Below are 14046 nucleotides of genomic sequence, written 5' to 3'. Positions count from 1 at the left end.
CAAATACCTTCCTGCAGTATATACTGAACGCCCTCATTTTACTGTCAAAATTTTCGTGTCTGACCCTATCAATGCGATTTGACTTCTCACCCTCCCCGTCACCACATATAGGCTAGCACAGTTAAGATCCAGGGATGCACACACTTATGTACTTGGACTCAGGCGAAGGCAAAAAGTGGTCTTTAAAACGTTGGCTTACAGGACATTATTTTAGTCCATGTATAGTAACGCCGGTCAGTAAAAACTAGTTACCTGCAGTGAATATGTATATGAGAATAAAAGGCCAATGTTAAATTTTTGCTCCAGAATTCTGCACACGGATCTTTTTATTTTGATTAAAAAGAATTTCATAAGTTAACATGCATGACTTACGTAAGTACCTTTATGAGAGTTCAAACATTTATTTAATAAGTGCAACCCCAATTTCAAATTCAGGTTGTTCCAATACAATAAACATTTCCATGAAGATACCTGCATTTGACTGATTTCATCTCTTCCAAAAACCAGAAACCCCATCTTTATTTTCCAGTCAATCAAGATCATATATTTTAACGTAACCACGATGACATTTCAGGACAAAAACATTTTGAATATTTTCAGCATCGTTGTACATGTAATAGTTCTCTGCGCCCTCGCGTGTCCGCTACACGTGTACGGCCATAAGGGATATTCCACTAACCAAGCGCCCTGGTTCCTCACACGCCATCTTAGCGGTGCCAGACGCAGTGGTCAGTGTAATGTCCGGCTGTCTGACCCCGGGGTGTACCGACACATCTTCTTATTCGCTCTGGACGGAACATGGACGGGGTTAGAAAGAAACCTAGGGTTTTTTTAGATGATGTGTGATTATATTTATTATTATTGAAGATATCCAATTACAACCAAGACGTATTTTGGTTTAGCGCTTTTTAGATTTTTATTATAACATTCAATTTTTACGAGGCTATAAATCGTCTCCTGTAGATTAGTGCCATTGCCTCGCTTTCAAATATTAAATTTGTTGATCATTTCGCGGCAGTGAAAGTTTAATGCGTTACGTCGGTTAATTTCGCCGAGCTGGTGGGTTTTCTGATATGAAGTGCCTAAACTTAACCTTCCTACATTTTTGAATGCAATTAGTAATAACATTCACGTAAGCGACCAAGCACGTATGTCCTTATCAAGAGAGTAATGAGCCTATTTATTGATCTGCAAGTACCTGTTTACGTCGGGACTTCACAATTAAATTATTTTTAAACGCTGTCTAATTTTAACTATCATCAAAGCCAATGGGTCGTATATTTCACAAAAACATCGTTGGTTGAAAAAGTAACAAGATGAAGAGACAACGATTCCTGTCGGTTTTTCTGACTAGTGGGCCCTACAACCCAAGCTGTATTCGGACGCGATGGCACTTCCGTGTTCTCTATACTTGACAGAGATATATACTCACTGACAAAGGTCGAAAAGCTCGTAATTAGGACACCTTACACTAGAAGATAGACTGAACTTCCAAACCGAAAGTACGTTTTTTTAGTATTAGGCCCTACAATTTTTGAGAAATGGCGGCAAGTTCCAGAGTAGAGCCATACAAGTATGACGTTTGCCTGTTGGGCCATGATGGTAGAAGTACAAGTAGAAATTTTGCGTATGCGCTCGCTAGCTTTTTGGAAACCGAATGTAACCTAAACGTATACTTCGACCTCAGAGACGTTTTGCCTGGGCAAAGTGTTTTCTCAGTTATTGATGCTTTCGAAAACTCCAAGTTTATTGTACCAGTCATGTGCCGAGCTTTCATCGAAGACTGCTGGAACAATTATACTGCTCAAAACGCCTTTCTAGATCGGCTGAAAACTGATAGGTTTATACCTCTTTATGTCCTTGATGTTAGCAAACAAGATATTAACAACATACAGGAGTTTAAAAAATTTAACGTTACTACAGGTCTTCCCTTCGGAGATGCCGTCCTTCCTAAAGACAACCCAGAAGCACTGGATAAGCTGCGGAGAGCGCTGAATGCGGGTATTTCACAGCCGGAACAAGGTCGGTGTCACACTGTAGCAGAAGTAGAGAAATATAGGCCTACTCTTATTACTCTCTCTCTCTCTCTCTCTCTCTCTCTCTTCACAACTGGATAAATAAATAAATAAATAAATAAATAAATAAATAAATAAATAAATAAGGTTAAATACAAAATAGATCTATTACTCAGATCACTGCTACATGTAAGAGTCGTGATCGCGAAAATCTGGGACTGCTGAAGAGTTGCTTTGCGAGAAGAGGCTATAATATTACTCCTACTACTACAACTACTATTATTATAATAATGATAATGTTCATTTTCTAAACAGTGGTTGGATTTACAATAACGTAAATCGTTTTAACAATAATAATAATAATATAACTATTGTTAATGTATAGCTAGTATGTTAATGTACTTTTAAAAAATCACTGAATGAGAATAAGATTAATAAAATTGGTTGACTTGGGTTTGTTTTATTCACATTTATTGTTGAGTTACAGTTTGAAAATCTGAGACACAAGGGGATTTTTCTTGACACAGGTGCATTGTTTGTAGGAACTGTTGCACATGACCTCGCACAAGCAATGGACTTTTTTGTTATCATGTCAAAAAGGGAGTTTCACTGAGTCATAGACTAGTGCTAACCCCCTTTTTATAATAATGTTTTTCCGTTAAAAATATAACCCTCTAGTGTTGATATCAGAATACCTTGCAACGTCAAAATGATAAATTTAAATAAATTTAAATGAGCATGATATTTTTTAAAGACCAACGTTTCATTTTGTCCGGAAAAGTGACCGACGATGTTCCCATCTTTATCAATGGATAGTGAATCTGTACCAACATTCAAAATTAGTCGATTGATTATTATTATTATTTTATTATTATTATTATTATTATTATTATTATTATTCCCCTTTTATAATAATTTTTTAACAATCTCATCATTACCAAAAAACCTCTGACCCATAATAGTCTTCTAAGAACAATGGAGGTCACGTAGTCCGATGACAAACGTGACAAGAATTATTGCAATAAAGCCACCGCTCACTGTCAATACAGGGGGTTCAAATGACTCTTGGGCGGAGTTTTGTCACCTATTTGTTAGTAGGCCTACGTTGTTGAGGAAACGATCTTGTTTTCTTTTAATCTTTTCTATTTTTCTTTCTTTCTTTTTGTAAAAAATTCAGAATGTTTACTGAATTTGGCCTCTCACTTATTGTTAATTTACAGATGCCAGGAATAACGAAGGACAAGGCGATGTAAGCAACGAAGAAACTATAGGTGAACCACAGGAAGAGACAGCTTCGTCATGTGACGTCAATTCTCCACTCGATGACACCACGTATGTTAACATATAACTAGTATGTTTATGTATAACTAGTATGTTAATGTATAACTAGTATGTTAATGTATAACTAGTCCGCGGACCAAATATTATGGTGCGACCCACTTTTAAAAGCGTGTAGAGATTTTAAAACAGCTCTGCCCCTACTGGGACGGCGCGTTTGGGAAGCGGAAATCCATTACCAAGTGCGCCCCATATTTAATCCGGGACTAGTTATTCTGCTGGTTGTGAACACGGCCTTAATATTTATTTATTTATTTATTTATTTATTTATTTATTTATTTCGACCTCCCTCCTATTTATTAAACGAGAGAGAGAGAGAGAGGGGGGATAGGAAGGAACTGATAAAATAGTTGTTATTTCAGCTTATTTCAAGTTTCATTGATTTTCATTTTTTATATTTTTTTTAGGGGTGGCCTACCTCCCCCTTTTCTCCAGAGACAGTCTGACGGCTTGGAATGCCAACAAGAGGTATAAAGATCTAATATTATGAACAATAGTTAATTCAGGTTAAATTACATTCTACCCTGAATACATGTATTAAAGTTGCACGACAAATTTGTGGGCTGGGATTTTTTTACGTTTTGGTTAAATTGCATTTTCTCCGCCAAGGAGGTTATGTTTTTGCCCCTGTTTGTCTGTCTGTCTGTTTGATTGTTTGTCATCAACATAACTCAAAAAGTTATGGGCCGATTTTGATGAAATTTTCAAGGTAGGTCAGAAATAGGTTAACTTAGAAGTGATTAGTTTTTGGTGTTGATCCGGATCAATAATTTCTACCTTGGCGGAGGTCTGCTCTCTCGGAGTGCTTTTCTAGTTCTCATTTGTTTTGCTCTTCTTCTGATACGAGTCCCAAATATGTATATCACCCAAATACACTTGGATAACAGATGTCGTCATTTCAGCATTTACATTCTAAAATCATACTATTTGCAATGTAACAAAATATATTGAATAATTTATTATTCCTTTCAAAACAAGGGGGTGGCGACACAGGATGGAACATGTCAGACTGGAGACGAAGGCCCAGATGGACCACACTTTAGCGACGAAACTGTGGAAGGGCAACCTCAACCAGGTCCTAGTTCTCTCGGTGACAATGGCTCTCCACTACTACCATCACCACGACCACCACCACCACCACCACCACCACCACCACTAGCGCTCGTTGACACAAGTCACATCCGTGACTCCGGATTTGCGGACGCTCCTGAACACCGCGGTTCTTCCTCTCCTCCTGCAGCCAGGTACAGCCCCGTCTCACCTATGCCAAAACCACAGTCGGAAGTTTTTCAGGGCCTAAACCGTGAAGACAGGGATTGCGAAGCCATGGGCGAAGAGATGGCCGAAGAGAGGGAGGAGCAAGAGAATTGTGTGAAGGATGCAAGCGGCGAGAATTCTGTGCGAAGTTGGAGGGTTCACTGTTCTCTTTTCTAAGAGATGTTGTCCCAGTCTTCTGGATGTGTGTTTTGTATACAGAGAACTCGACACCACAGCTGTTCCCAGCAAAAACAAGTGTCAAGAATGACCATTGCAAAGACTGGCTGAGAGTAAGAATGGTTTATGTTAATACTGACTAATGCTAAGACTGGCTAATACTCGTGCACGTTCCTGTGATTCATTATAGCCAGAGACCCATCAAATCTATAGTGTTGTGATCATATTTTTACTAAAAATGTTGGCAGAAATGTGAGATGGGTTTGATGTCCATTCGAGAACTTCATAAGTCGAATGAGGACAGTTCAATGATAATCCGTTTATGATGTCCTACATGTAGCCTATCCTCTGACGGCGCAGATATTATTTAAGAAAAAACGAAATTGTGATTTACAATGACCTTCATGAAGCAGCTATGAAATGCAAAACTATCAGATAGTGACAACAACAACAACAACAATAATAATAATAATAATAATAATAATAATGATAATAATAATAATAATAATAGTGCAATTTCTAACCAGAGCACAATATATGTGATGATACTATTAGACCCTCATGAAGCAGCTATGAAATGCAAAACTATCAGATAGTGACAACAACAACAACAATAATAATAATTATAATGATAATAATAATAATAATAGTGCAATTTCTAACCAGAGCACAAAAATATATTTTGACACGGGGGGGTACCTCACACACTGTTGATCCACAGGCACCCCCTGACCCTGTGGGGTTTTCATTGTAAAGGGATAATTTTAAAAAAAATAAATTTTTTATATATTTGTAGGGTTTTATACTTATTTATTGGGTAAGAATGCCCTCAAATGGCGTTATGATTTAAATGGTAATGCAGACTCCCTTTCAGAGTCTAGCGACAAAAGTTTGCAATGAGAAATGAGGAAGTGAATTGACCGGTTTTGATGCTGACCGTGCCTTCACCACAATATGTACGTGTTTTTTATTTTAATTGTTTTTTTTTAAATACTGATCATGATATATCACTAGGATGTAGCCGATCCGAAATCCTTTGACATTGCAGTGATTTCTGTCATTTTCTAGAAGATAATTTGCCCCGAGATGCCTTTATAGAGCAAAAGTTGCCTCTGCCTCAAGGAAGAGAAATTTATGTGAAAAATATGCTCATGTTTTTTCAGTTCGGAAGTCTGTTTAGTGAACTTCGTGGACAAATAATCATTTCGTTTGACGTAAAAGGCTTTGAAGACGTAAATATTACTTTTGTTGCTCATCTTGTAAGCAGACAGAATAACAATACATTTAACGATCTCTAGCTTTTCAACGTTTAATTGAAGTACAAAGAACGGTGTGATATCATCTTCACGTGTAATGTTAAGCTGGCGTAGGTTTTATAAAGAAATGACTACTAGCAGAGCTAGCTTTCGATGCAGAGCTGGTTTTCGATCGTAGGACCTCGCTTCCACTGCGCCACCTAGCTCCCGTTAACAAAAGTTATGCTGCCTGTATAACGGATGACCAGCACAAAAGATGTGTTTGTCACGACTTTGCCAATGATATATATATATTCCATAATTTGAACTTATTACTTTAAAATTATACTTAGGTTTCAATACAGACCCCTCTAATGTCGTCACATATGAGAAAACATCATAATATTTTATGATAGCGACAACATTAGGAGAGTGCAACTAGCTATTTTTTCTAAATTAATAAAATAACATTAAATCTCTCTGTTACAAATAAATACATGTAGTTATTGTCACTATGTACTGGTATCTGAAAAGCGTTGTATATTTTCAAATATATATATACATGCAACTTCATATGATTTACTTTGACTCACTTCCACGATCCATTCTTCACACAAATATTGATCGCCTCATTGAAAAAAAAACATAAAAGCAATGATGGCCTCTATAAAACCCTTTGATAGCAAAATTTCTGTGTCAACCCGTATATAACAAAAGTCAAGTCAATTCACAATCTTATTTAAAGCTAAAGGTTTAGTAACTTATGGACAGATGTCTTTATTCCTGGTCTTTGTGGGTCTTGAAACGATCTCACATCCTTGATAAGTGTGCAACATAAGCAGTGTGTTACGCATGTGGCATTATAGGGTGCCGTAGCAGGGAAAACTCCAAGCCAATGTGCAAAGTTCAAATCCGTTTTTTCACATACATCAGATTGTGGATATAGACGATCTTATACATGATACTGTGCTTTTTTCCTCTTCTTTTGGGGAGGCCCGAAGGCTGGATAAACAATGATGCGCTGGAAAGGGGAACACGCCCTGTAACAGAGACGCCAAGATGTAACAGATGTCTGTTAAAAATTCATCTGTGACCTTATTTGGCATATTGAACGTCGCGTGGGTTATAACTTACAACTAACACATTTCTATGGTCTTTGCAGTGGAGAGACGCCAGTCCATATATTCTTCAGATTTCCGAGGGTGTACAGTGTATGAGATGTTCAGGTAGGTGGTTCATTTTCAAATCAGTTCTGTCCTTTTTATCCACGCGTTCATTGAAGAGTGATAGACTTAAGCTAAATTGAATCAACTTTATCAGTGGACTTCAAACAGAAGTTCATTGCACATAACAGAAAAATAGATTGGTATTAAAGAAGAAGGGGGCGATTTATTTGAGTTCGAATAAGTTATTTTTTATTGTTTAGCATGTACAATTTAGTCTACAATTTAGATTTGCCAAATTAAAAAAAAAAATGAATAAGTCTTTTAAAAATCGAAATTTGAGACCACGCACAGAAAGATATTGCAATTTTAAAAATTTTGTTTTTCAAAAACCTTCCTGCAGTATATACTGAACGCCCTCATTTTACTGTCAAAATTTTGGTGTCTGACCCTATCAATGTGGTTTGACTTCTCACCCTCCCCGTCACCACATATAGCACAGTTAAGATCCAGGGATGCACACACTTATGTACTTGGACTCAGGCGAAGGCAAAAAGTGGTCTTTAAAACGTTGGCTTACAGGACATTATTTTAGTCCATGTATAGTAACGCCGGTCAGTAAAAACTAGATTTTAGACCTTGTTGAAGCCACAATGGAATGCAGATTGTAACAATAGTAGAAATAATAATAATAATAATAATAATAATAATAATAATAATAATAATAATAGCATATATTTAACCAGGGTACAATTTGTATATTATTGATAATCGGCTTCCTGTTTTAATAAGAGCTTTTACTCACAGGCGCCCCCTGATCCTGTGGGGTTTTAATTGTAAATATGTTATTAAGAAATATAAACTTTATATTTTGTGGGTGTATTTAATAATTGATAAAGTGAGAATGCCCTCAACGGGCGTTTAGATTTAAATGTAAATTCCTTTTCATGGTCTAGCTACAAAAGAACAAGGAAGTGAATCGGTTTTGGTTCTGACCTTGCCTTCACCACAATATCGTTTTCTTTAATTGTCTTTTTTTTATACGTACCATGATAGATCACTTGGATGTAGCCTAGCCGATCCAAATTTCTTCGACAATGCAGTGGTTTTTGTGATTTTCTAGGGAATAATTTGCCCGAGATGCCTTTATTTATAGAGCAAAAAGTGCTTCGCCTCAAGAAAGAGAAATTTATGGGGAAAATATGTTGAAGTTCCTTCATTGAGGAAGTGAACTTTGTGGACAAATAAGTATAGTCTTCTGTCTCTTCTGAATCTCTCTTTCTCCTTCTTTCTTTCTCTGTGCGTGTGTGTATGCACGTTTGCGTGTATGTGTGTGTGTGTTAGAGAGAGCAAGAGAGAGAAAGGGGGGGATGGTCCAAAGGGACTTTAAAAAGTATCATAATTTTGTACAAGGGATAATGTTGAAAGGGAAAGATCTTCAGTTTGACAGGCCTAGGATGGCAAACCATGCAGTGCTGTCTGTTGTGTATTTTGACAGTTGGAAAATTGAGTACTTAGCGTATAATTTCTTAGATTACACTTATCAAACACACTCTACAAAGTGCATGCGAGTGCTGTAATCAATGCTGTGTCCATGGGGCGCAAGGGGGGGGGGGGCAGAGAGAGCACCTGCCCCACTTTTAAATCCTGTGCCTCTTACCCCCTCCCCTCCCCCACCCCCACCCCCCACTTTATCACCCCTGACCCGGCACTTGTAAGTCAGCAGTATGTAATATGTTTTATACTATTTTCATAAAACAGATTAATGCATTGATTGTGTTTTTGGTCAAATAGTACAATCTTTAAGACACCATTTCCATAGATTAGATCGGCCTACTTTAGATCGACCTAACTCCCTGGGGGTTCACGCTAAATAGCTGTCAGCCGGGCGGACACGAAAGTTAATTATCCCCTTACAGCTTGTAGTAGGCGGGACGCACATTTAAGTCGGATTATCTGAAAGTAATCTAGTGAGGTTCCCCGCGGGGATAGATCGATCTAAAATCTATGGGAATAGAGCCTAAGACACCATTCCCACAGATTTTAGATCGATCTATCCCTGTGGGGAGTCTCACTAGATTACTGTCAGATTAGCGGCTTAAGCGTCTGTCCCGCCTACTGAAAGCTGTAATTGGGTAATTAACTGTCGTGCGCGCTCGGTTGACTGCAATTTAGGGTGAACCCCCAGGGAGTTAATCGATCCTGATGGATCGATCTAAATCTCTGGGAATGACCCTTTGGCAAAGGATATCTTTACAATATTTGGCAAAGGTGTACCCTAGGTTCTAGATTCCGGTATTGCCAGCTCGATCTTGATTTCATATATAACCCATATCAACAATACTAGTAAAAGCGACTCCATCACAAGGTATATATTTAACAAGCTAGCTTTTACGTTGCTCTGACACTCAGGGTACAAAGGTGACAAAACTGAAAGAAATTACCTCACTTCGCTAGGTAGATAGGCCTATAATATAGGTCTAGTGGATAATAAGGCCAGTTTACTATATGTAGGACACAGGATGGTAAATGTGTTGGTTTTGTCTTTTATCGCTTGCTATGCTGTACGCGTGTGTGTGTGTGTGTATGTGTGTGCGAGCGCGCGCGTGTCATTTCAATATTCTCAAATATAACAAGCTACTATGTTTAAAATGCAATACACCTAGCGAAACAAACGGTTATCCAGTAGAGTTGGCCACCGTTTATCAGTTCACTATAATTCTGAATGAACCTTCGGATTGTTGCTACGGCCCCAGTTAGAACGCCATTCGGGTTGTGTTAGGAGAGCTGGCGGAAATTGAAAGGGCTAATTATAATCACATTAGCGCAAGTAACATAGTAACAATTTTTTTTTTTTTTTTTTTTTTTTTTTTTGGTCACCACATGTCAGATGAAGGAACTCTTGTAGCTTATGTTTTGTATTAAACCCTAGGCTGAATTTTTGGGATGTCGCAAAATACCAAAACTACATGTAATAGGCAGGGCCTATTTATCGATCTGCAAGTACCTGTCTACGTCGGGACTTTACAATTTAATTATTTATAAACGCTATCTTACAAAAAAATTGTCGATTTAACTATTGTCAAAGCCTATTTTCGTATATTTTACAACAACGCCGTTGGTTGAAAAAGGAACAAGATGTAGAGACAATATTCCTGTCGGTATTTCTGACTAGTAGGCCTACAACCCAAGCAGTATTCGGACGAGACGGCACTTCCGTGTTCTGTAGCCTACACTTGACAGAGATATATACTCACTGACAGAGGTCGAAAAGCTCGTAATGTAGGACACCTTACACAAGAAGATAGATTGAACTCCCAAACCGAAAGTGCGTTTTATTTAGTATTACAATTTTTGAGAAATGGCGGCAAGTTCCAGAGTAGAGCCATACAAGTATGACGTTTGCCTGTTGGGTCATGATGGTAGAAGTACAAATAAAAACTTTGCGTATGCGCTTGCTGACTATTTGAAAACAGAATGTAACCTAAAAGTATTCCTCAACCTCGATGACGTTTTGCCTGGGCAAAGTGTTTTCTCAGTTATTGATGCTTTCGAAAACTCCAAGTTTATTGTACCAGTCATGTGCCGAGCTTTCATCGAAGACTGCTGGAACAATTATACTGCTCAAAACGCCTTTCTAGATCGGCTGAAAACTGATAGGTTTATACCTCTTTATGTCCTTGATGTTAGCAAACAAGATATTAACAACATACAGGAGTTTAAAAAATTTAACGTAACTACAGGTCTTCCCTTCGGAGATGCCGTCCTTCCTAAAGACAACCCAGAAGCACTGGATAAGCTGCGGAGAGCGCTGAATCACTAATCACTATTTCACAGCCGGAACAAGGTCGGTGTCACACTGTAGCAGAAGTAGAGAAATATAGGCCTACTCTTATTACTCTCTCTCTCTCTCTCTCTCTCTCTTCACAACTGGATGAATAAATAAATAAATAAATAAATAAGGTTATATACAAAATAGATCTATTACTCAGATCACTGCTACATGTAAGAGTCGTGATCGCGAAAATCTGGGACTGCTGAAGAGTTGCTTTGCGAGAAGAGGCTATTCTAAAAACATACTATTTGCAATGTAACAAAATATATTGAATAATTTATTATTCCTTTCAAAACAAGGGGGTGGCGACACAGGATGGAACATGTCAGACTGGAGACGAAGGCCCAGATGGACCACGAAACTGTGGAAGGGCAACCTCAACCAGGTCCTAGTTCTCTCGGTGACAATGGCTTTCCACTACTACCATCACCACGACCACCACCACCACCACCACCACTAGCGCTTGTTGACACAAGTCACATCCGTGACTCCGGATTTGCAGACGCTCCTGAACACCGCGGTTCTTCCTCTCCCCCTGCAGCCAGGTACAGCCCCGTCTCACCTATGCCAAAACCACAGTCGGAAGTTTTTCAGGGCCTAAACCGTGAAGACAGGGATTGCGAAGCCATGGGCGAAGAGACGGCCGAAGAGAGGGAGGAGCAAGAGAATGGTGTGAAGGATGCAAGCGGCGAGAATTCTGTGCGAAGTTGGAGGGTTCACTGTTCTCTTTTCTAAGAGATGTTGTCCCAGTCTTCTGGATGTGTGTTTTGTATACAGAGAACTCGACACCACAGCTGTTCCCAGCAAAAACAAGTGCCAAGAATGACCATTGCAAAGACTGGCTAAGAGTAAGAATGGTTTATGTTAATACTGACTAATGCTAAGACTGGCTAATACTCGTGCACGTTCCTGTGATTCATTATAGCCAGAGACCCATCAAATCTATAGTGTTGTGATCATATTTTTACTAAAAATGTTGGCAGAAATGTGAGATGGGTTTGATGTCCATTCGAGAACTTCATAAGTCGAATGAAACGAATAGAGGACAGTTCAATGATAATCCGTTTATGATGTCCTACATGTAGCCTATCCTCTGACGGCGCAGATATTATTTAAGAAAAAACGAAATTGTGATTTACAATGACCTTCATGAAGCAGCTATGAAATGCAAAACTATCAGATAGTGACAACAACAACAACAACAACAATAATAATAATAATAATAATAATAATAATAATAATAGTGCAATTTCTAACCAGAGCACAATATATGTGATGATACTATTAGACCCTCATGAAGCAGCTATGAAATGCAAAACTATCAGATAGTGACAACAACAACAATAATAATAATAATATTAATAATAATAATTATAATGATAATAATAATAATAATAGTGCAATTTCTAACCAGAGCACAAAAATATATTTTGACACGGGGGGGTACCTCACACACTGTTGATCCACAGGCACCCCCTGACCCTGTGGGGTTTTCATTGTAAAGGGATAATTTTAAAAAAAATAAATTTTTTATATATTTGTAGGGTTTTATACTTATTTATTGGGTAAGAATGCCCTCAAATGGCGTTATGATTTAAATGGTAATGCAGACTCCCTTTCAGAGTCTAGCGACAAAAGTTTGCAATGAGAAATGAGGAAGTGAATTGACCGGTTTTGATGCTGACCGTGCCTTCACCACAATATGTACGTGTTTTTTATTTTAATTGTTTTTTTTAATACTGATCATGATATATCACTAGGATGTAGCCGATCCGAAATCCTCTGACACTGCAGTGGTTTCTGTGATTTTCTAGAAGATAATTTGCCCCGAGATGCCTGTATAGAGCAAAAGTTGCCTCTGCCTCAAGGAAGAGAAATTTATGTGAAAAATATGCTCATGTTTTTTCAGTTCGGAAGTCTCTTTAGTGAACTTCGTGGACAAATAATCATTTCGTTTGACGTAAAAGGCTTTGAAGACGTAAATATTACTTTTGTTGCTCATCTTGTAAGCAGACAGAATAACAATACATTTAACGATCTCTAGCTTTTCAACGATTGATTGAAGTACAAAGAACGGTGTGATATCATCTTCACGTGTAATGTTAAGCTGGCGTAGGTTTTATAAAGAAATGACTACTAGCAGAGCTAGCTTTCGATGCAGAGCTGGTTTTCGATCGTAGGACCTCGGGGTTATGGGCCCCGCACGCTTCCACTGCGCCACTTAGCTCCCGTTAACGAAAGTTATGCTGCCTGTATAACGGATGACCAGCACAAAAGATGTGTTTGTCACGACTTTGCCAATGATATATATATATATATATTCCATAATTTGAACTTATTACTTTAAAATTATACTTGGGTTTCAATACAGACCCCTCTAATGTCGTCACATATGAGAAAACATCATAATATTTTATGATAGCGACAACATTAGGAGAGTGCAACTAGCTATTTTTTCTAAATTAATAAAATAACATTTAAATCTCTCTGTTACAAATTAATACGTGTAGTTATTGTCACTATGTACTGGTATCTGAAAAGCGTTGTATATTTTCAAATATATATATACATGCAACTTAATATGATTTACTTTGACTCACTTCCACGATCCATTCTTCACACAAATATTGATCGCCTCAATGAAAAAAAAAAAAAAAAAGAAAAAAAACAATGATGTCCTCTATAAAACCCTTTGATAGCAAAATTTCTGTGTCGACCCGTATATAACAAAAGTCAAGGCAATTCACAATCCGATTTAAAGCTAAAGGTTTAGTAACTTATGGACAGATGTCTTTATTCCTGGTCTTTGTGGATCCTGAAACGATCTCACATTCTTGATACGTGTGCAACATAAGCGGTATATTACACATGTGGGACTATAGGGTGCCCCAGCAGGGAAACCCCCCAAGCCAATGTGCAAAGTTTAAATGTGCCGTTTTTTTCACATACATCAGATTGTGGATATAGACGAGCTTATACATAATACTGTGCCTTTTTTCCTCTTCTTTTGGGGAGGCCCAAAGGCT

At 38.0% G+C, this 14046-nt stretch overlaps 1 protein-coding gene across 2 annotated transcripts; it reads left to right on the top strand.

The window, feature by feature from the left end:
- The first annotated feature begins 1291 nt into the window (after nucleotides 1–1291).
- On the top strand, nucleotides 1292–5362 carry LOC106177432 (uncharacterized). Of its 2 annotated transcripts, none has more exons than XM_087018198.1 (4): nucleotides 1292–2022; nucleotides 3236–3347; nucleotides 3761–3821; nucleotides 4332–5362. In XM_087018198.1, the coding sequence occupies exons 1-4, from the start codon at nucleotides 1542–1544 to the stop codon at nucleotides 4785–4787; spliced, it is 1110 nt and encodes a 369-aa protein (XP_086874324.1). In that variant the 5' UTR covers nucleotides 1292–1541; the 3' UTR covers nucleotides 4788–5362. The 2 variants fall into 2 exon arrangements, with proteins under 2 accessions (XP_086874324.1, XP_086874325.1); XM_087018199.1 differs by having other exon boundaries at nucleotides 3761–3822; nucleotides 4366–5361.
- The last annotated feature ends 8684 nt before the right edge of the window (nucleotides 5363–14046 follow it).

This window comes from Lingula anatina, chromosome 7 (assembly GCF_051362555.1).
Source record: "Lingula anatina isolate TDL-2025a chromosome 7, LinAna3.0, whole genome shotgun sequence".
NCBI lineage: Eukaryota > Metazoa > Brachiopoda > Lingulata > Lingulida > Lingulidae > Lingula > Lingula anatina.
This window is presented reverse-complemented; position numbering and strand designations above follow the sequence as displayed.

Excerpts from the sequence above, each read along its gene's own strand:
- LOC106177432 (XM_087018198.1), top strand. The coding sequence starts at position 1,542 with ATGGCGGCAAGTTCCAGAGTAGAGCCATACAAGTATGACGTTTGCCTG. Across the intron at positions 3,348-3,760 it reads TCTCCACTCGATGACACCAC|GGGTGGCCTACCTCCCCCTT; the intron begins GTATGTTAACAT and ends TATTTTTTTTAG. Across the intron at positions 3,822-4,331 it reads GCTTGGAATGCCAACAAGAG|GGGGTGGCGACACAGGATGG; the intron begins GTATAAAGATCT and ends TTTCAAAACAAG.